At 41.1% G+C, this 27,657-nt stretch overlaps 1 protein-coding gene across 2 annotated transcripts; it reads right to left on the bottom strand.

Moving 5' to 3' along the window:
• Positions 1-472: 472 nt before the first annotated feature.
• On the bottom strand, positions 473-27,515 carry LOC129819808 (vacuolar protein sorting-associated protein 45-like). Of its 2 annotated transcripts, XM_055876409.1 has the most exons (15): positions 27,231-27,514; positions 25,502-25,636; positions 24,767-24,827; positions 22,557-22,636; positions 22,240-22,308; positions 21,927-22,064; positions 21,740-21,850; positions 19,447-19,581; positions 18,759-18,872; positions 18,346-18,513; positions 15,861-16,019; positions 15,487-15,594; positions 15,249-15,370; positions 13,048-13,179; positions 473-1,164 (listed from the first exon to the last, which is right to left on the bottom strand). In XM_055876409.1, exons 1-15 carry the CDS (start codon positions 27,321-27,323, stop codon positions 1,080-1,082), a joined length of 1,710 nt encoding a protein of 569 aa, XP_055732384.1. In that variant the 5' UTR covers positions 27,324-27,514; the 3' UTR covers positions 473-1,079. The 2 variants fall into 2 exon arrangements, with proteins under 2 accessions (XP_055732384.1, XP_055732385.1); XM_055876410.1 differs by lacking the exon at positions 25,502-25,636 and having other exon boundaries at positions 27,231-27,515.
• Between the last annotated feature and the right edge of the window lie 142 nt (positions 27,516-27,657).

Raw genomic sequence — 27,657 nt, 5'->3', positions numbered from 1 at the left:
TGCCAAACATGGGCTGCCAAACATTTGGGTTGTTTGTCGTGTGGGGGGGGGGGAACCCAAAGACTCCACCTTGGATTTAGATAATCTGCATTCAATTTCTTACCCAAACATGACATCTCTGAGTGGAACCAGAGCCATCACACTAGCCCACAAAAAAAGACCAAACAAACTGTACTTTCAAGTCATAGCAGAAACATGGTGCAGGAAATACTGTTCAAATTAAAGTACAACAGAGGGTCATTTCTCAAAGATATTCAAAGAGAGTGTGGCTTGGCATAATGGACTTGGATGGAGGAAGATGATGATGTTATCATTATTGATCTAAGGTGGACATTCGTGCACAATAACAATACACATGAATGAAATCAAAACATTGAGGGCTAATTCCATTATCTGCAACAATAAATGGGTTATGGCAAAGAATTACAACATAACAGGAAATGTGTACAAGATAAACAAGGAACACAACACATCACTCTTTACATTTATTGGTATTTTCCACAAAATATTCACAGTCATTTCAAAATCAGTAGGTTTGGACGACATGTATTTAACATGGGGAAATGTACATAGGCAAGGAAGGAGAACATACACTGTACATCATGTAATCTTAGAGATAATTTTTTTAATATGCTGGGCCCAAATAGGAACTTTTAAGACTCAAAAGTATGTGTCACTTCTGTTTCCAGAAATTAAATAAAGGTCTAATATAGGAGCAGACTAGAGTTTTCCACTTAACTCCAATTTAAGGGGAAATGTTACACTGCAATATGTTCAAATGTTGGACACTAACATTGAGAGTGTTGTGCTCTGTTCAGTCACAAGTCAGTTTGCTTTGGTACCCAGGGTTAGGTAACCTGGCTTTCTAATTGGGTCACATGTTCATTTGGCTGGAGTTAATTGGCCTAGTTACAACAAGTTTTTAAGGGGTCGATAAAGAGTCCAGCTGTGTGGTGGGGAAAGCTGACAGCACTGGAATGTTTTTAGTGGGACACATCCATTAATTAAAGCATGGGCTAGTAATAACAATAAGGAACAGACACAATATATAGTGAGAGTGTGTGCGTGTCAACAAACATTCAGCGTCTGTTGGGATGACCACCCGCTCTCTGCACCCTCTCGGCCTGGCCCGCACCAGCCGTCAATGTCACTTCCTCCAGGAAGCTGTGAGAGGTCAGAAAAGGGACATTATGATATCATTCCTCACGAGGCTGAGAGAAGCATGAGCAGTATTGCCGGTACATCAGCATCATCTCTGTGACTCACAAAATATATTTTCATCTAAAAACAGAAGCCCATGTGACAGAAGTATACTTGCAGACACGATTACCTCAGTCCTAGCCCCTTGTTACAGACACACAATTATTGTGTCAGTGTGTGTGTTTCATTTGGTCTGTAAAGCAAGGATAGGGCTGAGACATGGCAACAACAAAAATAAGAGACCCTCTAGAGAAATGTCAAAATACCTATTTCTGTTAGCTGATCAACCCAAAACATTTGAGATTTGAAACAAGAGAGACTTAGGCTTACTGTCAACAAAAGGCAAGGTTTTAAAGAGCAGCCATCTTGTCTCTCTTACAGACCAAAAATGTTGACTTTTGATAGAGCAGTAATTACAGAGTACTATAGTGATATATCAGAGATAAGTGTGACATTTGCTGATGTTAATGCTAATCTGTTCGCAGTCCGTTTCCATTCACGCAGCCTCCTCTGGGTGACTAGCCTATATCAATGAGTGACTAAACACATGGTCTAGGACCTAGGTCAGCCTACCATCCACCCAACTATGAAAAAAAATTGATTTTTTTATCCTGATGTTTAAGTTCAAAAGGCACAAGAAAGCAACATGGTATTGAACCTACAACCTTCAGGTCATAAATATGCTGTTTTTGGAACAATGTTGCCAAGATTGGGTCTCATTCAACCAGCCATATTAGAGTTCAATAACAGCCCTGGTTATCAAAAGGCAGATTCAGACCCCTGCGGTATGATTTTAGCGGTTGGCATATATTGTATGGGTGCCTTCAGAAAGTATTCACACCCCTCAACTTTTTACACATTTTGTTGTGTTACAGCCTGAATTTAAAATTGAAAAAATGTAAAGATTTTGTGTCACTGTCCTACACACAATACCCCATAATGTCAAAGTGGAATTTTACCAAATTAATAAAAAATGAAAAGCTCAGTAAGTTTTTGACCCCTTTGTTAAGGCATGCCTAAATAAGTTCAGGAGTAGAACTTTGCTTAACAAGTCACATAAGTTGCATGGACTCATTCTGTGTGCAATAATAGTGTTTAACGTGATTTTTTAATGACTACCTCATCTCTGTACCCCACAAATACAATTATCTGTAAGGTCCCTCCGCCAAGCAGTGAATTTCAAACACAGATTCAACCACAAAGACCAGGGAGGTATACCTATGTCTCGCAAAAAAGGGCACCTATTGGTAGATGTGTAAAAATAAAAAAAGCAGACACTGAATATCCCTTTGAGCATGGTGAAGTTATTAACTACACTTTGGATGGTGTATTAATACACCCAGTCACTACAAAGATACAGGCGTTCTTCGCCTTGACTTTAAAACCCCCTAAGGTCGATGTCCGCACCCCAGCGGAAATCAAATTAGCATAATAAAATAATCCCCATCAAAATCTGTCCATTTAAGCTAGAGATACTGTATCTGTTTTTTTGCATTGGATACATCTCAATCCATCGCATACGCCTACTTAACAAAGGTGACAGAGCTAGAGCGGTGTTTGTCAGACCATGAGACAAAAATGAATGGAAGTACAGTATATATGGAGACTGTTTAGTGCCAAAAATACAATGTTAAATGCAAAACTTCAGAACAAACTTACTTCAAAATATTTTGTGAGGCACTACCTGTTATTCCATGTTGGGAATCTGTTATACAATGCGTTTGTATGGGTTAATAGCAGTAATCACCCCCCCTCAAAAAAAAAATAAAAAAAAAAATATATATATATATATACCTCAAGGGGTCTTAGAATTCTAAATTAAATAGCAAAATGATCATAGGTATGACCTTAAAACAATTCCATATAGCTTAGTAGTACCCTGGTTCGATCCCCGGCTGTATCACAACCGTCCGTGATTGGGAGTCCCATAGGGCAGTGCACAATTGGCCCAGCGTCATCCGGGTTAGGGAAGGGTTTGGCCGGGGTAGGCCGTCATTGTAAAATAAGAATTTGTTCTTAACTGACTTGCCTAGTTAAAGGTTTTAAATTATATATATATATATATATATATATATAAGTCAGAAGTTTACATACACCTTAGCCAAATTCATTTAAACTCAGTTTATCACAATTCCTGACATTTAATATTAGTAAAAATGACCTGTCTTAGGTCAGTTAGGATCACCACTTTATTTTAAGAACGTGAAATGTAAGAATAACACTAGAGAGAATTATTTATTTCAGCTTTTATTTCTTTCATCACATTCCCAGTGGGTCAGAAGTTTACATACACTCAATTAGTATTTGGTAGCGTTGCCTTTAAATTGTTTAACTTGAGTCAAACGTTTTGGGTAGCCTTCCACAAGCTTCCCACAATAAGTTGGGTGAATTTTGGCCCATTCCTCCTGACAGAGCTGGTGTAACTGAGTCAGGTTGCAGGCCTCCTTGCTCGCACACGCTTTTTCAGTTCTGCCCACAAATTTTCTATAGGATTCAGGTCAGGGCTTAGTGATGGCCACTCCAATACCTTGACTTTGTTGGTCTTAAGCCATTTTCCCACAACTTTGGAAGTATGCTGGGGTCATTATCCATTTGGAAGACCCATTTGCAACCAAGCTTTAACTTCCTGAAAGATGTCTTGACATGTTGCTTCAATATATCAACATAATTTTCCTGCCTCATGAGGCCATCTATTTTGTGAAGTGCACCAGTCCCTCCTGCAGCAAAGCACCCCCACAACATGATGCTGCCAACCCCGTGTTTCACTGTTTGGATGGTGTTCTTCGTCTTACAAGCTTCACCCTTTTTCCTCCAAATATAATGATGGTCATTATGGACAAACAGCTCTATTTTTGTTTCATCAAACCAGAGGATATTTCTCCAAAAAGCACAATCTTTGTCCCCATGTGCAGTTGCAAACCGTAGTCTGGCTTTTTTTATGGCGGTTTTGGAGCAGTGGCTTCTTCCTTGCTCAGCGGCCTTTCAGGTTATATCGATATAGGACTTGGTTTACTGTGGATATAGATACTTTTGTACCTGTTTCCTCCAGCATCTTCACAAGGTATTTTGCTGTAGTTCTGGGATTGATTTGCACTTTTCGCACCAAAGTACGTTCATCTCTAGGAGACAGAACTCGTCTACTTCCTGAGCGGTATGATGGCTGCGTGGTCCCATGGTGTTTATACTTGCGTACTATTGTTTGTACAGATGAACGTGGTACCTTTAGGCATTTGGAAATTGCTCCCAAGGATGAACCAGACTTTTGGAGGTCTACAATTTTTTTCTGAGGTCTTGGCTGATTTCTTTTGATTTTCCCATGATGTCAAAGCAAAGAGGCACTGAGTTTGATGGTATGCCTTGAAATAAATCCACAGGTACACCTCCAATTGGCTCAAATGATGTCAATAGCCTATCAGAAGCTTCTAAAACCATGACATAATTTTCTGGAATTTTCTAAGCTGTTTAAAGGCACAGTCAACTTAGTGTATGTAAACTTCTGACCTACTGGAATTGTGATACAGTGAATTATAAGTGAAATTATCTGTCTGTAAACAATTGTTGGAATAATTGCCCTGATAAGAGAAAACGGAGGATATATCAGGGAACATTGTAGTTACTCCACAATACTAACCTAAATGACAGAGTTTAAAGAAGGAAGCCGGTATATCATTTTTTTTAAAACTCCAAAACATGCACCCGGTTTGTATAACGCACTAAAGTAAAACTGCAAAAAAGGTGGCAAAGAAATTAACTTCATGTCCTGAATACAAAGCATTATTATTGGGATAAATCCAACACATCACTGAGTACCACTCTTCAAACTACCAAGCATGGTTGTGGCTGCATCATGTTATCGGCAAGGAATGGCAAGTTTTTTGGGGGATAAAAAGAAACGGAACAGAGATAAGCACAGGAAAAATTCTACAAGAAAACCTGGTTCAGTCTGCTTTCCAACAGACACTGGGAGACAAATTCACCTTTCAACAGGACAATAACCTGAAACATATACACTGTAGTTGCTTACCAAGAAGCCAGTGAATGTTCCTGAGTGGCAGAGTTACAGTTTTGACTTAAATCAGCTTGAAAATCTATGGCAAGACTTGAAAATGTCTGTCCAGCAATGATCAACAACCAACTTGACAGAGCCTGAAGAACTTTAAAAAGAATAATGTTCAAATATTGTAAATACATTTGCTAAAAATTATAAAAACATGTTTTCACTTTGCCATTATGAAGTATAGTGTGTAGATGGGTGAGATTTCAAAAAATATATTTAATAAATGTTGAATTGCACTGTAACACAACAAAATGTGGAATAAGTCATGGGGTATGAATACTTTCTGAAGGCACTGTATTTCCAGCTTTTGGCCCACTGAGGCGGTACACAGCAGTAGAGGGTGGCCTAGAACCAATCTCCCAAAGGGGTTTACTGTGTCTTTGTGTGGCTGGTTGTAGGGAACATTATCATGAAACAACTTGTGAGTGAGTACCAAATGGGCAGCGAGCAACTCATGCAGTACAAAAGGGGGGAAAGACACAGAGGAGAAGCTTAAAGATGCATTCAAGAGCCCCATTCCTATTGGCTTACAGTGCCTCTGGGTGAGGGGGTAGAACATGGTTCAAATGCCCACACGCTGCGCTATGAGCTAAAAAACAAAGCATGGGACGTGCCGTCACAGCCAACATTAAAAGGATAAATAATGGGCAAGTAGATGTTTCGAAGAGTACTTCAATGTGCATTAACATTTTCCGATCATAGAATTTCGTTTTTTTTTTAAGCTTTTAACCCAAACTTCCAAGCAACACACACCAATGCCCAGAAGAGTTGGAAGCTAGGATCAACCAGTCAGGAGGGCAATACCTTGTCCTGCCACCCTGTGCAACCTATGGGTTAAGTGTCTTAATGTCACAACGACAGGAGACTGCGTCTGTCTAGGGTCACTAGAATCTGCCCTAAGAGCTCAAATATAAACTGCCAGAATTTTGAATCTTGGAAAACATAACAATTAAAATACAGCTAGCACCAGATAATTGAAATATGATCATGTGACAGTATGTCAAGGTCAGCTTATATAAACAAGCCTGCCTGTGACAGACAAAACAGAGACAACATCAAGACACTAAAATGTAAACAACCCATTTATAGCGAGTATCAGCATTTCCCTAGCATGGGACGGCAACAGCACGCTAAAAATAAACCTCACAACACACACAGGTGCACCTATCATCTTCGGCAGCACAAAAGTGAGTGCTGCAGTACAACACGAAACGCCTCAGGATCAGAGAAAGAAAGTTGCAAGTTCAATTCCCAGAGGTGGACATTGTTAGATGGTGTTGCATAACCGAGAGCGAGAGACACTTCACCTGAGTTGCATCAGCAAGTGCTATAAATGTCAAAGGCGCATCCTCACTCAGCACATAGGTGCTGCTTAGCAACCCAGGCAACGTTATCGCACTGGTCTCTCTTGCCTAAATCCCTTGTCGTGTAAGACCTGGTCAATCTCGTGCCTGCTCAGGTTGGAATCTCATAAAAGGCTGATGAGGAGCACTAAGTTGTCATATAACCGGCAGAGAAGTGCATGGTTTGACGTCAGGGTTTGACGTCTGTGTGTGGGTGTGTATGTCCAGACCCAGTGACGAAAGAGAACAGGGGTGATCCCATACAGGAGTGTCAGAAGCGGCACTGCAAAAAGAGCGCTGACGCATCTCCTGAGCACCCCTGTGTCACGTGATCACACAAAGTTCTATTCAGCTCAGCCTGAGAGAGAGAAATATGCATAGATAGATAAACAATTATTTATTCAGCCAACACAGTCAGTCGGACAGACAGATAGATGGAGGGAGAGGGAAAGAAAGGCTATGAGTAGACAAAATCTTCATTCAGCAAACAGTCAGAGAGAAAGGGAGAGAGAACGAGAGAGAGAGTAGCGATTCGGTAAATACCTGGTCAACCAAAAACTGCTTTTCCAAAGAAGGGCCTCACAAAGCAACACAAATAACTATTAAGGTTCAAAAGAGGAAGGTATGCAAGCTAAATTACTTTAGGTAACTCCATTCAAGCTAGGGATAACATGGTAAACCATACCTATCACAACTAATATCCGTAGTCGTCATCTGAACAGTGAACCACCATGAGCAGAAAAGTTAGATATTAAAGGGACATTTGAACAAAAAAATTATAATGTAACGAGTGAAATGTTTATCAAGTAAAATTCCCTTTTAAAATTGTTGAAGTTATCTCAGTAAATTGTATAAAAATGTAAATGCCCCTTTAACATTAGTGAAGTCATTTCAGTAAATTGAATATAAACTTAGTGTTCTGCACGTAAAGTGTAGGCTGACTCCGAGTCGATATTCACGTCATAAGAAGGAATCCCCCTCGACCATTACAACAAATTGGGGAAAACAAAACCATTCTTTCCCAACTTCGTTGTCGATTTTTTGTTATACATGAATTGCAAAACTTTTCAGAAAGCTACTGTGTTGTTCAATGTACCTGTAACCAGGTCAGAAATCCCAACCTACAGTTTGCAATGCTCCCATGCAGGGAAATAGAGCCTGCGAGAAGAGTCCTATGGCTTCAGGCTATTCGGCATGGGAGAGTTGGAAGTGTCCAAGTAGGCTACACTTAGCTTTACGTGTGGAAAACATATATTCACAGGTAAGACATTTAACTTGTTTAATATAGGCCATTTGTAATTCCAGGAGTACTATTTGTAGCTGTATAGTCCGTTTGTGTTGCTGGTCTTGGCTAGCTTAATGTTCCCATCGGTAGCTACAGTGCCTTCAGAAAGTATTCATACCCCTTGACTTATTCCACATTTTGTTGTGTTACAGCCTGAATTCAAAATGGATTCAATTTTTAAAAATTACGCACCAATCTAAACACACTATCCTATAATGACAACATGAAAACATGTTTTTGACATTTTTGCCAATTTAATCTAAATTAAATACAGAAATATCTAATTTACATAAGTATTCACACCCAAGTCAATACTTTGCAGAAGCCCCTTTGGCAGCGATTACAGCTGTGAGTCTTTCTGGTTTAGTCTCCAAAAGCATTCCACACCTGGATAAATTATTATTTTCAAAATTCTTCAAGCTCTCAAGTTGGTTCTTGATCATTGCAAGACAACCATTTTCAGGTCTTTCCATAGATTTTCATGCCGATTTAAGTCAAAACTGTAATTCGGCCACTCAGGAACATTCAATGTCGTCTAAGCAACTAGTGTAGATTTGGCTTTTGTTTTCGGTTATTGTCTTGCTGAAAGGTGAATTCATCTCCGAATGTTTGATGGAAAGCAGACTGAACAAGGTTTTCCTCTATGATTTGGCCTATGCTTAGCTCCATTCCGTATTATTTTTTTTATCCTTGATGATTACAAGCATACCCATAACATGATGCAGCCACCACCATGCTTGAAAATACTGAGAGCGGTACTAAATAATGTGTTGTATTGAATTTGCCCCAAACATAACACTTTATATTCAGGACAAAATGTTAATTGCTTTGCCAAACTTTTAGCAGTATTACTTTAGTGCCTTGTTGCAAACAGGACACGTTTTGGAATATATTTATTCTGTACAAGCTTCCTTTTTTCCACTCTGTCATTTAGGTTAGTATTGTGGAGTAATTACAATGTTGTTGATCCATTCTCAATCACAGCCATTAAACTCTAACTGTTTTAAAGTCACCATTGGCTTCATGGTAAAATCCCTGAGCGGTTGTCTTCCTCTCCGGCAACTGAGTTAGGAGGGACGCCTGTATCTTTTGTAGTGAGTGGGATTCTTGATACATCATCCAAAGTGTAATTCACCATGCTCAAAGGGATATTCAGTGTCTTCTTTTTTTTTCCCATCTACCAATAGGTGCCCTTCTTTGTATTCCATTGAAAAACATCCCTGGTCTTTGTGGTTGAATGTGTTTGAAATTCACTGCTTGACTGAGGGATCTTAGAGATAATTGTATGCGTGAGGTACAGAGATGGGGTAGTCATCATTTTTTTCTAGGAAACACTATTATTGCACACAGAGTGAGTCCATGCAAATTATTATGTGACTTGTAAAACACATTTTTACTCCTGAACTTATTTAGGCTTGCCATAACAAAGGGGTTGAATACTTATTGACTCAACACATTTCAGTTTTTCATTTTTAATTAAAAAAACTTTTTAATCTAAAAACATAATTCCACTTAGACATTATGGGGTATTGTGTGTTGGCCAGTGGCACAAAATCTAAATTGAATCCCATTTTGAATTCAGGCTGTAACACAACAAAATGTGAAAAAAATCAAGGGGTGTGAATCCTTTCTGAAGGTACTGTAGCTAGGATTCACTCACGTGGCTGCTAGCACCATCATGAAAAGGACCATGAGGGAAGCCCTACAATATGACTTTATAACATTGAGTATTGAGAACGCTCGGGAGCAGGTAATGTTGAGTCATCTTTAGACATGTTGTACTTATCTTAAAATGCAGTTTTGTAATTGACTAAAACAAGAGACAAGAAGAAAATTGCATTTGAAAAAGGTTAAGTGTTTGCAGTGAGCCGATCGGGTACCCACAGGTTGTTTTCCCCACAGGCATGCGGGTCCATGACATTCCATCTAATACTGACTGGGACCATAGCCGTGGGAAATAGGGGTGCTGCAACATTTTTTCCCCCCCAACATTATAATACTCCTGTCTGACCAGACATAGATAAAAGTATTCAAAATACTACACCAGAAAGCATAATTTTGATAGTGGATTAATAGCTTCTAAGAAATATCTGTGGATTAAGTTTAATCACAAGCATTTACAGTCGAGAAAGCCGCAGTTAGGGCAGAAAGCGCTCCAAATATAGAACAGCTCGTTGCGTTGTGGCCATAGATATAATCCATAGAAGGATTTTGGAACCTCTAACCCTGGCACTTTTTATTTTTATTTAACCTTTATTTAACTAGACAAGTCAGTTAACAACAAATTCTTATTTACAATGACGGCCTAGGAACAGTGGGTTAACTGCCTTGTTCAGGGGCAGAACGACAGATTTTTACCATGTCAGCTCAGGGATAAGATCTAGCAACCTTTCGGTTACTGGCCCAACGCTCTAACCACGAGGCTACCTGCCGCCCCTACTTTTACTGTTAAACTCATAGGTACACTAGCATCGGCAGACAGTCCTGACTTGAATGGGAACTGCCATCTATGGATTATATTTCTATGATTGGTTGCGGCTGTCAGTTTGCCTTTCCCAAATTTCTAAATACAATCTCGAGAAACATTTAGGCCTACCGTTTGAAAAGCAAATGCCTGCTGCTGAAAAAGAGAAGAGTAATCTGTCTAAAGAAGCTAAAAAGATTATTCTGAACAACTTTTGAGTGAACAGCACTGTTTTTCAAAGTAGCTTATCTTGACATATTGGCACAAACCCATCGCCCATCACCGGTGAGTAGCCTATGCTTCATCTTCATCATTGGGTGAGTCAGTGTCACTGGAAGCTTTATTTTCTAGCCTACTTTAGCCTATATTATATACAGTGTCTTCGGAAAGTATTCAGACCCCTTGACTTTTTCCAAATTTTGCTATTTTACAGCCTTATAAAAATCCTCAGAAATCTACACACAATACCCCATAATAACAAATCGAATGTATTAAAAAACATTTACATACAGTACGAGTCAAAAGCTTGGACACACCTACTCATTCAAGGGTTTTTCTTTATTTTTACTATTTTCTACATTGTAGAATAATAGTGAAGACATCAAAACTAGGAAATAACACATATGGAATCATGTAGTAACCAAAAAAGTGTTAAACAATACTAAATATAATTTTATATTTGAGATTCTTCAAAGTAGCCACCCTTTGCCTTGATGACAATTTTGCACACTCTTGGCATTCTCTCAACCAGCTTTACCTGGAATGCTTTTCCAACAGTCTTGAAGGTGTTCCCACATATGCTGAGCACTTGTTGGCTGCTTTTCCTTCACTCTGCGGTCCAACTCATCCTAAACCATCTCGATTGGGTACTTTTTACTGGTACTGTATGTATTCAGACCCTTCGCTATGAAAATCGAAATTGAGCTCAGGTGCATCCTGATTCCATTGATCTTCCTTGAGATGTTTCTACAACTTGATTGGAGTCAAACTTTGGTAAATTCAATTGATTGGACATGATTTGGAAAGGCACACAACTGTTTATATAAGGTCCCACAGCCATGAGGTTGAAGGAATTGTCTGTAGAGCTCCGAGACAGGCTTGTGTTGAGGCACAGATCTGGGGAAGGGTACCAAAAAAATGTCTGCAGCATTGTGGCCTCCATCAGTCTTAAATGGAAGAAGTTTGGAACCACCAAGACTCTTCTTAGAGCTGGCCGTCTGGCCAAACGGAGCAATCGGGCGAGAAGGGCCTTAGTCAGGGAGGTGACCAAGAACCCGATGGTCACTCTGACAGAGCTCCAGAGTTCCTCTGTGGAGATGGGAGAAACTTCCGCAAGGACAACCATCTCTGCAGAACTCAGCCAATTAGACCTTTATGGTAGAGTGGCCAGACGGAAGCCACTCTTCAGTAAAAGGCACATGACAGCGTGCTTAGGTGCACATTTTCTATACATTTGCCAATTTCTAAAAACCTGTTTTTGCTTCGTCACTATGGGGTAGGTATTGTGTGTAGATTGCTGAGGATTCTATTTTATTTAATCAATTTTAAAATAAGGCTGAACGATAACAAGATGTGGAAAATGTCAAGGGGTCTGAATACTTTCTGAAGGCACCGTATATAATATAGGCTACAGTAGGCTAGAAAATAAAACTTACAGTAACACTGACTCACCCAATGATGAGGTGATGATTCAGAGGGTGAATAGGCAAGACAAAAGATTTATGTGCCTTTGAACAGTGTATGGCAGTAGGTGCCAGGCACACCGGTTTGAGTGTTTCAAGAACTGCAACGCTGCTGGGTTTTTCACTCTCCTGTGAAAAAAGGTTTCCTGTGTGTATCAAGAATTGTCCACCACCCAAAGGACATCAAACCAACTTGACACAACTGTGGGAATCACTGGAGTCAACATCACTGTGGAACGCTTGACACCTTGTAGAGTCCATGCCCGACAAATTGAGGCTGTTCTGAGGGCAAAAGGGGTTGCAATTCAATATAAGAAAGGTGTTCCTAATGTTTTATATACTCCCGTGTATACTTCCATTCATTTTTTAAAACTGGTTCCGGGCTACCTTCAGACAGGTCAAGTGAGGCATGTGGAGGCCCTACAGCACTGACATGTATGCGTTTGTGAGAGTCTCACCTTTTCATAGATGGGTCATATCAGTGTGCAGCCTAAACTGTTCAAATGCTATAGACAGAAGTTGACATATCGGTGGTGCCGACTTCAGACGAGTCCTGTGACGCTTGAGGGGGTTGTAGAGCAAAACGGAGAACACCATCGTGTTTGGGAGAGTCTCATCATTCCATTGGAGTTATCCCCAGTTATCCCGAACCGTTCGGACGCTACAGACATATTCGTGAGAAGACCGATTTTAGGGAAGACTCATGATCTGACAAACACCGCCGTAGCTCAGCCACCTCCCCTCGCCGATGCGGAAGGCCGCCACTGTCGTACGTAGTGGATTGGAGACGCAGCCCATGCAAAAACAGATATCTCTAGATTAAACAGATTTTTTTAATGGGGATTTTTGTATTATGCTAATTAGATTTCCACGTGGCCGTCGACTCTAGGGGGTTAAGCCATTTTGATCATATGTGTTGACCTGGTAACAGACAATGGATGTCTGGTGGCTATGTCTAGATGGAATTTGACTGAGGCGACTACAGTAGGTCACCAGGAGCGGATGATGATACTGACCTCTTGGTGTTGTGGATGGTGGTGCCGCCCAGTACGATCCGAACACCTGGCATGGTGCGGTTCAGGTTGTAGACTGCCAGCGCCTCCTCATAGGTGGCCCCTCCGATGACGAACACTATGATATCCTGTGGCCTGAAGAGGAAATACATGGTAATCACTGATAGGCTAACATCCAGTTGGGCTCATCCAATAACGGTGATGAACTGTGGGGTTATGTGCTTATACACACAGAATATGTTTATTTATTTATTTTTATTTTTTTTACATATCATCGATAGTGTGTAGAAGTGTGTGTGTTTGGCTATTCAGGTGTAGGGTCTGAGGTTGTGTCTTTAACTGTGTGTGTGTGTGTGTGTGTGTGTGTGTGTGTGTGTGTGTGTGTGTGTGTGTGTGTGTGTGTGTGTGTGTATATATATATATATATATATATCTATATATCTATATATATATCTATATATATATCTATATATCTATATATCTATATATATCTATATATATATATATATCTATATATCTATATATATATATATATCTATATATATATATATATATATATATATATCTATCTATATCTATATCTATATATATATATCTATATCTATATATATATATATGCTGCTCAAAAAAAATAAAGGGAACACTTAAACAACACAATGTAACTCCAAGTCAATCACACTTCTGTGAAATCAAACTGTCCACTTAGGAAGCAACACTGATTGACAATAAATTTCACATGCTGTTGTGCAAATGGAATAGACAAAAGGTGGAAATTATAGGCAATTAGCAAGACACCCCCCAAAACAGGAGTGATTCTGCAGGTGGTGACCACAGACCACTTCTCAGTTCCTATGCTTCCTGGCTGATGTTTTGGTCACTTTTGAATGCTGGCGGTGCTCTCACTCTAGTGGTAGCATGAGACGGAGTCTACAACCCACACAAGTGGCTCAGGTAGTGCATTTCATCCAGGATGGCACATCAATGCGAACTGTGGCAAAAAGGTTTGCTGTGTCTGTCAGCGTAGTGTCCAGAGCATGCAGGCGCTACCAGGAGACAGGCCAGTACATCAGGAGATGTGGAGGAGGCTGTAGGAGGGCAACAACCCAGCAGCAGGACCGCTACCTCCGCCTTAGTGCAAGGAGGTGCACTGCCAGAGCCCTGCAAAATGACCTTCAGCAGGCCACAAATGTGTATGTGTCAGCATATGGTCTCACAAGGGGTCTGAGGATCTCATCTCGGTACCTAATGGCAGTCAGGCTACCTCTGGCGAGCACATGGAGGGCTGTGCGGCCCAACAAAGAAATGCCACCCCACACCATGACTGACCCATCGCCAAACCGGTCATGCTGGAGGATGTTGCAGGCAGCAGAACGTTCTCCACGGCGTCTCCAGACTCTGTCACGTCTGTCACATGTGCTCATGTGCTCAGTGTGAACCTGCTTTCATCTGTGAAGAGCACAGGGCGCCAGTGGCGAATTTGCCAATCTTGGTGTTCTCTGGCAAATGCCAAACGTCCTGTACGGTGTTGGGCTGTAAGCACAACCCCCACCTGTGGACGTCGGGCCCTCATACCACCCTCATGGAGTCTGTTTCTGACCGTTTGAGCAGACACATGCACATTTGTGGCCTGCTGGAGGTCATTTTGCAGGGCTCTGGCAGTGCACCTCCTTGCACAAAGGCGGAGGTAGCGGTCCTGCTGCTGGGTTGTTGCCCTCCTACGGGCTCCTCCACGTCTCCTGATGTACTGGCCTGTCTCCTGGTAGCGCCTGCATGCTCTGGACACTACGCTGACAGACACAGCAAACCTTTTTGCCACAGCTCGCATTGATGTGCCATCCTGGATGAAATGCACTACCTGAGCCACTTGTGTGGGTTGTAGACTCCGTCTCATGCTACCACTAGAGTGAGAGCACCGCCAGCATTCAAAAGTGACCAAAACATCAGCCAGGAAGCATAGGAACTGAGAAGTGGTCTGTGGTCACCACCTGCAGAATCACTCCTGTTTTGGGGGGTGTCTTGCTAATTGCCTATAATTTCCACCTTTTGTCTATTCCATTTGCACAACAGCATGTGAAATTTATTGTCAATCAGTGTTGCTTCTTAAGTGGACAGTTTGATTTCACAGAAGTGTGATTGACTTGGAGTTACATTGTGTTGTTTAAGTGTTCCCTTTATTTTTTTGAGCAGTGTATATATCACCCTACCTGTCTCGAAGGGAGCTGGGTCCTAGGTAGGGGAACTGACTGTCCTTCAGCCGCCCCTTGATCAGCTGGTCCAATGTCTCCTGCAGTAACGGTGCATGCTGCGTGTACACATTCTCAACTCCCTGGAAACATGCACGCATACAAAACAAAGGTGTTTTATTAGAATCTAGTTGAGAATGGCTAGTTGGACACAAAACTACAGCTAGTATCTGTCTAAATTGTGAGGCGAATGGTGTACCTTCAGCCCCTTGAAGAACTGTTTGGTGATGGCGACCGCGTCTTGGGGGTTGATGAGGTCACTTCCTCTCACCCTCTTCCCTCCATACTCCACCATGGATGTTACCATCTGAGGTAAAAGATGCCGGTTAAACAAGATAAAAGGCATCCTTTGCTTCTTCTAACCCCGTCTAGATTGATAAAACAGACGCATCAAACATACCAACATACCGTATGGACATTGTTGAGTTGTATATTTATTTATACTCACAGGGGCATCGAAAAATCCCCAAATAATAACATCTTCTACATAATATAAGTTGAGTACAACAACAGTATACAGTCCTCATATTTCCCCAAGGGCCAAGTAGTGGTACAGTATAGAATGTTTCCTACCCTGCGATGCCTCTCTGACACGCCCTTCCTGTTGAGCTCCTCCATGAGGCCCGGCAGGATGCTGCTGCTGTGTCTCTCGTAGCGCAGTGCGTACAGCATCACCAGGCGCACCGCGTCCAGCTCGCTCACCCGCGGGTTCTGCAGCAGCCGACGCACATTCTGTGGAAAAACAGGGAGTACATTTTATATAGACTTTAATACAGACTTGAATTCTTTATGTTTTAATGCTACTTCACTATGGTTTCTATGTGCAGTGTTTTATTGTACTCTGAAAGTCACTATTATTATAAGTGGCCAACTCGATATACGATACAGCAGTGGGTTGTATTCTTCTTCAGCCAACACAATATTAATATTCATAATATTGTGTCTTTCTGAATGCTTTCATGTGAACTATTGGTGTCATTGTATAATAGAACATTGAGCTGTAGGCCCCTCCCCCATGTCACATTTCCATTGGTGTCAGTGATTGGACCCCTACATTTACATATTGGGCAGTTCTGTCTGGTGTCTTCTCTTTGTCTACCTGTCTACCACATGTTATGTCTATTTCAGTACTGTGTCTGGTCAGTGTCTTTTCTCTGTCTGGTTCATAGTTGACTTGTGTTTCCATCTATCTAGTGCCTTCGGAGAGTATTCAGACCCCTTGACTTTTTCCACATTTTGATAAGTTACGGCCTTATTCTAAAATTGATTAAATATATATTTTCTCAGCAATCTACACACAATAACCCATAACGACAAAGCAAAAACAGGTTTTTATACATTTTTGCTAATAAAAAAAACAAAAAAAATGAAATATCTTATTTACATAAGTATTCAGACCCTTTGCTATGAGACACGAAATTGAGCTCAGGTGCATCCTGTTTCCATTGATCATCCTTGAGATGTTTCTACAACTTGATTTGAGTCCACCTGTGGTAAATGCAATTGACTGGACATGATTTGTAAAGGCACACACCTGTCTATATAAAAAGGTCCCACAGTTGAGAGTGCATATCAGAGAAAATACCAAGCCATGAGGTTGAAAGAATTGTCCTTAGAGCTCCTAGACAGGATTGTTTTGAGGCACAGATCAATTGAAGGGTACCAAAAAATGTCTGCAGCATTGAAGGTCCCCAAGAACACAGTGGCCTCCATCATTCTTAAATGGAAGAAGTTTGGAACCACCAAGAGTCTTCCCAGAGCTGGCCGCCCGGCCAAACTGAGCAATTGGGGGAGAAGGGCCTTGGTCAGGGAGGTGACCAAGAACCTGATGGTCACTCTGACAGAGCTCTAGAGTTCCTCTGTGGAGATGGGAGAACCTTCCACAAGGACAACCATCTCTGCAAAACTCCACCAATCAGGCCTTTATAGTAGTGGCCAGACGGAAGCCACTCTTCTGTAAAAGGCATATGACAGCCCGCGTGGAGTTTGCCAAAAGGCACCTAAAGACTCTCAGACCATGAGAAACCAGATTCTCTGGTCTGATGAAACCAAGATTGAATGCTTTGGCCTGAATGCCAAGCGTCACGTCTGGCGGAAACCTGGCTCCATCCCTACGGTGAAGTATGGTGGTGGCAGCATCTTGCTGTGGGGATTTTTTTCAGCAGGATGGACTGGGAGACTTTTCAGGATCAAGGCAAATATGAACGGAGCAATGTACAGAGATCCTTGATGAAAACCTGCACCAGAGCGCTCATGACCTCAGACTGGGCCAAAGGTTTATCTTCCAACAGGACAAAGACCCTAAGCATACAGCCAAGACAACGCAGGAGTAGCTTCAGGACAAGTCTCTGAAAATCCTTGAGTGGCCCAGCCAGAGACTGGACTTGAACCCGATCGAACATCTCTGGAGACCTGAAATTAGCTGTGCAGCAACGCTCCCCATCCAACCTGACAGAGCTTGAGAGGAATGGGGAGAAACTCCCCAAATACAGGTGTGCCAAGCATGTAGCATCATACCCAAGAAGACTCCATGCTGTAATCTCTGCCAAAGGTGCTTCAACAAAGTACTGAGTAAAGGGTCTGAATACTTATGTAAGTGATATTTCAAAAAAAAGTACACTAATTTGTTTTTGCTTTGTCATTATGGGGTAGTGTGTAGAGATTGATGAGGAAAAATAACAATTTAACCATTTCAGAATAAGGCTGTAACGTAACAATGTGGAAAATGTCAAGGGGTCTGAATACTTTCCGAATGCACTGTATCTAGTAGTGTATTTCTAGTCAGTCTCTGGCATCAAGTCAGTGCAGAGCAGGATTGGAGTGTTGATTAATTTCAGACAGAAATTCAATTGGTAATAATAGAAATGTGTTTCCTACCGGTAAATGTAAAAATAACGCTAGTTAGCATTGGGTTGCAGACCTAATTCTAACTTCCTACATACTGGACATCGAGACATAAAAACGGTATCCACTAGTTCATCTGACTCTGGGGAAGTAGATAAAGAACCTTGTTGCCAAAATCCCGAAGTACCCCTTCAACCCCAGAGCAGAGTCTTACCTGTGACGCGCTTGAGTGGTCATTCTGGCAGGCAAGCTCCTGCTCCACCTCTGACACCTCCATCAGGTGCCTCTCGCTCACCAGGCGAGACAGCTCGCCCACCACAGTCACATGCTTCGACACTGTGCCAGACATCTTTTTGAACTGGGGGTAGTTGTCCACAAACGCCTGCAGAGAAAAACAGAGGGAATTATTAAAAAAAGAAAACAGAAAGAGATTTCTTAAACTTGCAGCAATTATTTATAGCTTGTATCATTATTGTAATTAAGAGATAATTCATCTAGTTGTGAGTGGTTATTAACTAATGAGGCTGAGATGTGTTAGTGGTCCTAAATGAGCAACTGCAACAGGACATGCTGGGAAATTGAGTTCCTGTACTGGGAAATTGAGTTCCTACAGTGCCCAGCTCTCACCTTCATATCAGAGATGGACTCCAGCTTCTGTTGCTCCTTGGGCTTCTTCTTCTGAAAGTCCTCCATCAGGTTCTTGATGTTTGTGCCGATCTCTCCAAAGTTCAGGTACAGATTCTGAATAAGAGAATGTGAATTGGAAGTTGTCAGCTAACGACTGGCCGTCGGATTTCTTTAACCTTCCCTCACTGACCGACTGCACCACATTCTGCCCGACTTTTTTCCTTCAGAGTCTTGTTACAGAGGGTTGCTGGACGCCTTCCTAACCTCTAGGCCAGGAATCATCATCTAGATTCAGCCGCGGGACGATTTTTTTTTCTTGAGCGAATGGTCAGGGGGCCGGAACATAATTACAAATAATTTGTAGACTGCAAATTTACCACAAGAAGACCAAATAGATATAACATTTGATTATAACATTAATCCTTTCAAATATTGCCTGCATTTGTATACAATCACATATCTCTCTATTATGCGTGGGAATACTTTGGAACAGATTTCCAAAAGTAAAATCACTTGGTGCTGAAATGCTGTCTTTTTTACAGTCTTATGTCCAGCAAAAAGAAAACAAATTCAGCCAGTGGGAGAACCCTGCACTGCGCTACCTGCCAGCCTGCTCAAATGAGACTGTCTCAATGCCGAAGGGAACATTTGTGTAGAATTGGAACCAGGCCTAGAGACTGGGACTCACGTTGGCATAGAACTCATCGTTCTCTGCAGACAGCACCACCTCCTTCAGCTCCTTGCTGATCCCTGGGACTCGGGACAGGTCAATACGGTTGTTGTTGAGGCCAAGCAGCTCGTGCACCATGGCCTGGTACGTCCACTAGAGGGAGCAGGGCAACAAACAATGAACCCAAAACAATGAAACCCACAATTCAAATAAAGTACATTTAATCTCTACTAATTCCATTCAGCGATGAGGGGTGTATGAGGTTTTCACCAATTGATTAGCTTTTCTAATGTGCGCTAAAGATTGGTGCATTACATGTGACACAAAGGGCCTTGAGTACATGACCTAGTTTAGTGTGCAGGTTGCAGGCCTGGTATGTATAAGACGCTGCTGCCCCCAAGTGACCAGAGGCTGCAGTACACATCAGAATGATGTGAATATTCTACAGGTATGTCGTTTGACTAGATGACCTGGTTATTGCCTACCTTTTTTAACTTCTTATGGCTGAGATCCCGCTAACGGGATCGATATGACAACAGCCAGTGAAAGTGCAGGGCGCCAAAATCAAACAACAGAAATCTCATAATTAAAATTCCTCAAACATACAAGTATCTTATACCATTTTAAAGGTAATCTTGCTGTTAATCCCACCACAGTGTCCGATTTCAAAAAGACTTTACAGCGAAAGCACCACAAACGATTATGTTAGGTCACCGCCAAGTCACAGAAAAACACAGTCATTTTTCCAGCCAAAGACAGGTGATACAAAAAGCAGAAATAGAGATAAAATTAAATCACTAACCTTTGATGATCTTCATCAGATGACGCTCATAGGACTTCATGTTACACAATACATGTATGTTTTGTTCGGTAAAGTTCATATTTATATCAAAAAATCTCATTATCCATTGGCGCGTTATGTTCAGTAGTTCCAAAAACATCCAGTGATTTTGCAGAGAGCCACATCAATTTCCAGAAATACTCATAATAAACATTGATCAAAGATACAAGTGTTACACATGGAATTTTAGATCCACTTCTCCTTAATGCAACCGCTGTGTCAGATTTCAAAAAAGCTTTACGGAAAAAGCAAACCATGCAATAATCTGAGTACGGCGCTCAGAGCCCAAACCAGCCAAAAAGATATTCGCCATATTGTGCAGTCAAGAGAAGTCAGAAATAACATGATAAACATTCACTTACCTTTGATGATCTTCATCAGAATGCACTCCCAGGAATCCCAGTTCTACAATAAATGTTTGTTTTGTTCGATAATGTCCATAATTTATGTCCAAATAGCTACTTTTGTTAGCGCGTTTTGTAAACAAATCCAAAGTCACGAAGCACGTTCACTAGGAGCAGACGGAATGTCAAAAAGTTCCGTTACAGTCCGTAGAAACATGTCAAACGATGTATAGAATCAATCTTTAGGATGTTTTTAACATAAATCTTCAATAATGTTCCAACCGGAGAATTCGTTTGTCTGTAGAAAAGCAATGGAATGTGAGCTACCTCTCACGTGAACAAGCGTCACGAGCCTGTGGCACTCTGCCAGACCACTGACTCAAAGAGCCCTTATGAGCCCCTCCTTTACAGTAGAAGGCTCAAACAAGTTTCTAAAGACTGTTGACATCTAGTGGAAGCCTTAGGAAGTGCAACATGACCAATATCCCACTGTATCTTCAATAGGGAATGAGTTGAAAAACGACCAACCTCAGATTTCCCACTTCCTGGTTGGATTTTTTCTCAGGTTTTTGCCTGCCATATGAGTTCTGTTATACTCACAGACATCATTCAAACAGTTTTAGAAACTTCAGAGTGTTTTCTATCCAAATATACTAATAATATGCATATATTAGCAACTGGGACTGAGTAGCAGGCCATTTACTCTGGGCACCTTATTCATCCAAGCTACTCAATACTGCCCCCAGCCATAAGAAGTAAAGAAGGACAGTTTTATTGCTTCTTTAAATCAGAACAAGAGTTTTCAGCTGTGCTAACATAATTGCAAAAGGGTTTTCTAATGATCAATAAGACTTCAAATTATAAACTTGGATTAGCTAACACAATGTGCCATTGGAACACAGGAGTGATGGTTGCTGATAATGGACCTCTGTACGCCTATGTAGATATTCCATTAAAAAAATATGCCATTTCCAGCTACAATAGTCATTTACAACATTAACAATGTCTACACTGTATTCCTGATCAATTTTATGTTATTTTTATGGACAAAGAAATGTGCTTTTCTTTCAAAAACACTGACATTTCTAAGTGACCCCAAACTTTTGAACGGTAGTGTAGTTCTGACCTGGTTGAGTAGTGGGGTGATGGCGTCATCGCTGCGGTCCATGATGAGCAGGAGAGGAGGCACCTCTGTCTTCCTGAAGTCAAACAGCTCATACTCCTTGGTGATGATTTGCTGGAGGAGGAGAGGGGTAGTGAGATTGCGTGCGTGCGTATGCGCGTGTGATATTTGTTCATGTGATATTAGTCACCTTCACGCTTTCTCCCAGTCTCTTGGCCATGTCTGAGGACAGCTGGTAGCGGATCATGGGACATTTCTTGAGGGCCAACAGCACCGAGGTCAGACCCTGGGTGGTACGGGGTAGGAGCGTGGGCTCCCAGCTACGACCCTGCAACACACACGAGATGGGAATGCACTCTGTAAACAGATCCAAAATACAGAGGAAATATGTAATGTGTAGAGACAAACAAAAAACGTTAAACTAAAATCAATGCTGATGAATAATAAACCCCTTTATAGATTGTCACATATCCAAAGCGTCATGGCATATTTGCATGTCCTACCCTTGCCACACCACTGAGGTTGAGGGAGAAAAGGTGTGGGTTCACAGCAATGAAGTCTCCATAGAACTCCTGCAGTCATATATGAGAGAAATTTGAATGATTAGTTTAAAGTTTAAACGCCAAAGGATAACCTGGTTATTACAAGTCTACGTGTACTGTAAAGTGGTTATGACTAGAAATAGAAATTATGAAAAATGTGGATTCAGGACTAGTAAGAAAAACCTTCCACCAAAAAAAATAAATGTATACAAATACTAATAGTTGTGTACCTCACTGATGGATACTGTCCTACAGTACTGCCCTTAGAGTTAACTTACCTGCACTTCTGCAACCACCTCCTGTTCATCCGCCTCAGCCAGGGCTTTTATCTCACTCTTACTGATGACGTTGCTGAAGTCTAGAAAGGATTATGAGGAGGATGTCACCCATAAAGGAAAAATTATATACTGGAATATATTTAAATATATTGGGAAAATGTATTTACCAAATATATAAAATAAATACACGCTCACGTCTCACAACCTTCTCTACCCCAATGACAACGTTGAGTTTCTATTGACCTCTGGTACCTTAGCATTAAGTTCCCAAAGAGTTATTTTGCATGCAAAAGTTGGATCATTGAGTTGTAATTGAAAATTAATTCTGCAGCTATTGAGGTATAGCCTACCTGCCACTTGAATATATTATATGAAAAATATAAAAAATTAAATGAGGTTAATTTCGAAAAGACACTTGAACGTAGACCATATCTGTAAATATATTTTTTAAATAGATTAAAATATATTTTCCTGATCTCTCAATCACAATTTGTAATGTTCAATCATTTTTGTCAAAAATGTTCAGGCTTCGTAAATTTGGTTGGGGATCATTTATGGACAGTGATATTTAAACCGTGTCTCAGATTTTTTTTGAGCAGATTTAAGTCAGGACTGAGACTAGACCGTTCAGGAACACTCAACACCTCTTGGAAAGCCATTCTGCTGTGTCTTTGGTATTAAATTTCATAGCTGAAAAATAAAACTATCGCAGGGTTAGGTTTTCAGAAGACTGAGGTGGGTTTCCCTCCAACTTTTTTTCCTGTGCTTAACTCCTTTCATATTTCTTTTGATCCTGACAAATTCACCAGTCCCTGCTGATGACAAGCATACCCATAACATGATGCTGCCACCACAATACTTGAAGACAGGTGGGTTTAAAGAATTATCTGAGTTTTTTCACCCCTGCCTTACCAGACTCCTCCTTCCTAGCTAGCAGTAGACAGTGTTTTTCGCTCCCACCTGCCCTCACTGTTGTTAACAAAACCGCTGGAAAACAGTGCCCGACAGGCAGGGGTCAAAGGACACTGTCTACCGGTCGCACCCGCCTCCTAGCTAGCTTTCTAGTTAGTGACACTGTATATTATGTATATAAGCATTTCATTTGTATCTATTATTTGCAAACTTTGCCATGAAATGAGCAGCAGCAGTACAGAACAATCGCTAGACCGGCGCATTAGACGCACATTCCTCACTCTTCCTCACTCGCTAGATGCACAATTAAAGAGGAATTACACTCACATCTTAATGTTTACTTACACACCTAAATAAAATGTGTCTTCTGATGTGATTTAAGCATTGACATGGACCCATAACATCCTATTTAGTTTTTTCTCTAGGAAAAATTGTAATTTTAAGATTAAATCTAAAACCAGGGAAAAGGTAACAGAGAACCTAATTTGGAGGAAATTTTATAGGGCCCCCACCTTAGAGTTGTTTATTAACCATTATTTTATGAGGTATATTGACAGAAAACATAGTGCACTACTTTCTCTTGTACACTAAGTACCCGGGGAAGTGCTGCAGGGGAGAAGAGAAGAATGTGCCTATTTGGAAGCTTGAAAAAAAATGTGTAGCTCACGAAATGTATAGTTTTTTTAAAAGTAGCTCTAATGCTAGAAAAGGTTGGAGTACCCTGTCCTAGACACTGTAATGAGTGAAAAGCCTAGGAGGACGGCTGTTTCTTAGATCGAGAAACCGGCGCACTTGGCACCGATGATCATACCACACTCAAAAGGTCAATAGTTTTGCCCATTCTATTGTTCAATCGAACCGTAACAGAATGCGTCAATGCTTTATATAGCAAGCCACAGCCACATGACTCACTGTCCATAGGAGAAAACCATTTTCGTGAACGGGGTGGTGCACCTAACAAACGGACCACTGATCGTATTTGAAAACGGACAATTTTGGAATATGTCCATATATTTTTGTATATTTAAATATTTAGATATCTGTAATTTACAAACATGTTGTTGAAATATATGTCCATATATAATTTTTCTGTATGGGCAATAGCCGCCACCGTGAAATGTTGATGTGTGGTCAATCGCAATGTCAATCAATTTTGAGTCTTTTAGGTCTAAACCATATAAACGAGCCAGGGACATAACATCGTAATTCACTTTATCTGTATTTGATCTGTCTAAAAACCTGCACAAGAATCAGAACAGAGAACCATACGATTTAAACAACAGCGCAGAACTCCTTACAGATGAAGTAGACACTGTACTTTGGTCGCCGGAGCTCCTGTATCAGATTTTCCACATTCTCCTGTAAAGAGGACAGAGAGAAAGTCGGGGTGTCATACAAATCCAAAACTGAGCATGACTAAAGTACCTTGCCTCCAAATAGTGCATAGTGATACAATGCAATATTCAGTATAGGTACAATGTAGTTGACATATGCATTCATAAGGTTGTGGATGGACACAATCCAGTAGATACAATGTGTGTAAATGGTAAGTAACAAAGTCTTAAAGGCCCAGTGCAGTCAAAAATATGATTTGCCTGTGTTTTATTTATATTTCCACACTATGAGGTTGGAATAATACTGTGAAATTGTGAAAATTATGATAATCGTTTTTAGTGTAACAGCTGTTTGTAAATTTCAGTCTGTTTTGGTGGAATGGAGTTTCGGCCTTCCATGTTGACATCGCCATGCAGATAATTTAAGTTAATATACCAATAACAAAGAGTTCCAAACCCCTCTGCCAATAACAGCACATTTTCAGTTGTTTTATCCTCTCTACTCAGACCACTCCAAGACAGTACTATCAACATTCATGTCCTAGCAACATTCTTTTTGACCATTTTAATTGAAAACAATCACAGTAAGGTACTCAGTTGTTACCCAGAAATGGTTTGATATAGAAATAAAAATGGTTGCATTGGATCTTTAATGCAGAGCAAAGGCTGGCTGCAATGTCTATACAGTGACTGGGGCACCTTGGTTGGCCTGAGGAAGCAGATGGCTTTGAGGTGCTTCATGTTGTCTCGATTCTGTGAGTCAATTCTTTCAAACAAGTAGACCTCCTTCTGTAGGATCTCGGATTGAGTGTAGACCACACTGACGATGCTGGTCTGATGAGACAAGCACAAACAAATAGGCATGATGACAAAACGCAACTGTAATGCAGTAAATTTGTTTCTACATGAGCCAAAGATTTGTCATCTTCCAATGGGAGGAGCTGCTGACAGTATGACTTTATCAAAAGCTTGGTTCTCGTATCTATATTATAAAAGGAGAAGTTTCCTTTTTTATAACCTAATCTCTCCATTTGATATGAATGGCATTTTAGAGACGGGTCCAGAGACTTTTTTGTGATTTCACATGTTTAAAAAATAAAAATAAATAAATAAATTAAAATCGGGAATTTTTGAATAAATTAAGGTTCTGTTCCTTCAATGTGTCCGTCTCAGATAGACAACACATACACTACATGGCCAAAAGTATGTGGACATCCCTTCAAATAAGGGGCTAATTTATATAAATATTCAGGCTATTTCAGCCACACCCGTTGCTGACAGGTGTATAAATCTCAATAGACAAACATTGGCAGTAGAATGGCCCGTATTGAAGAGCTCAGTGACTTTCAACCTTCGCACCGTCATAGGATGCCACCTTCCCAACAAGTCGGTTCATTCAATTTCTGCTCTGATAGAGCTGCCCTGGTCAATTGTAAGTGCTGTTATTGTGAAGTGGAAATGTCTAGGAGTGACAATGGCTCAGCAGCGAAGTGGTAGGCCACACAAGCTCACAGAACGGGACCGCCAAGTGCTGTTGCGTGTAAAATGCGTCTGTCCTCGATTACAACATACCGAGTTCCAAACTGCCTCTGGAAGCAACAACAGCACATGAACTGTTCTTCGGGAGCTTCATGAAATAGGTTTCCATTGCCGAGCAGCACACAAGCCTAAGATCACCATGTGCAGTGCCAATCGTCGGCTGGAGTGGTGTAAAGCTGGCCGCTATTGGACTCTGGAGCAGTGGAAACGCTTTCTCTGGAGTAATGAATCACGCTTCACCATCTGGCATTCCAACGGACAAATCTGGCATTGGCGGATGCCATGAGAATGCTACCTACCCGAATTAATAGTGCCAACTGTAAAGTTTGGTGGAGGAGGAATAATGGGGCTGTTTTTCATGGTTCAGGCCAGGCGCCTAAGTTCCAGTGAAGGGAAATTTTAACGCTACAGCATACAATGACATTCTAGACGATTCTGTGTTTCCAACTTTGTGGCAACAGTTTGGCCCCTTCCTGTTTCAACATGACAATGCCCCCGTGCACAAAGCGAGGTCCATACAAAAATGTTGAGATCAGTGTGGAAGAATTTGACTAGGCTGCAGAGCCCTGATCTCAAACCCATCGAACATATTTGGGATGAATTAGAACGTTGACTGCGAGCCAGGCCTAATCGACCAACATCAGTGCCCGACCTCACTAATGTTCATGTGGCAAAACGGAAACAAGTCCCTGCACCATGGAGGCTGTTATAGCAGCAAAGGGTGACCAACTCCATATTAATGCCCATGATTTTGGAATGAGATGTCTGACGAGTAGGTGTCCACATACTTTTGGGCATGTAGTGTAACAACAAAAGTAACCTGATACATTGTAACCACTGTCCATCGTTTGAAACACTACATTGTAACCATTCTATCTACATTACTTACCGTCTCTTTATCCATGAGCAGAACCTTCATTCCTGGCCCGCTGTTTTCTATCATTTTGGAGATATACTGCTTGACAGCAAGTGTCACATTCATTTTGACAACGTTCTGAAATTCTAGCAATGATAGCTTGAAAAATACCCAAAGGCCGAATTCTATGAACTAAAGATCTCTTGCACCAGGCAACGCTTCAATTCGTTTTATGTTAAATTAGTCTATTGTTGACAAATATTCAGCTCAGCTTCGAAATGAACCCGAGTTACATTTCCGGGTGAAGAATTGGTCAACTGAAGAGTGTAACGACTGATCTACGACCAGTTTGTAGAGCAAAGCACATGCAAAAGCATAAACTGAGCATGCATTTCACTGACCCAAAGTCAGCATGTGTTTGTTATATCCCACAATGCTCAGCTAATGGTTGCACGACGAG

The sequence above is a fragment of the Salvelinus fontinalis genome, chromosome 22 (assembly GCF_029448725.1).
Source record: "Salvelinus fontinalis isolate EN_2023a chromosome 22, ASM2944872v1, whole genome shotgun sequence".
In the NCBI taxonomy this organism is placed as follows: domain Eukaryota; kingdom Metazoa; phylum Chordata; class Actinopteri; order Salmoniformes; family Salmonidae; genus Salvelinus; species Salvelinus fontinalis.
The sequence above is the reverse complement of the archived record's forward strand: the minus strand, read 5'-3'. Positions and strand labels throughout refer to the sequence as shown.

Excerpts from the sequence above, each read along its gene's own strand:
- LOC129819808 (XM_055876409.1), bottom strand. The coding sequence starts at position 27,323 with ATGAATGTGACACTTGCTGTCAAGCAGTATATCTCCAAAATGATAGAA. Across the intron at positions 18,873-19,446 it reads ACGATGAGTTCTATGCCAAC|AATCTGTACCTGAACTTTGG; the intron begins GTGAGTCCCAGT and ends TCTCTTATTCAG. Across the intron at positions 1,165-13,047 it reads ACCATCCACAACACCAAGAG|CTTCCTGGAGGAAGTGACAT; the intron begins GTCAGTATCATC and ends GACCTCTCACAG.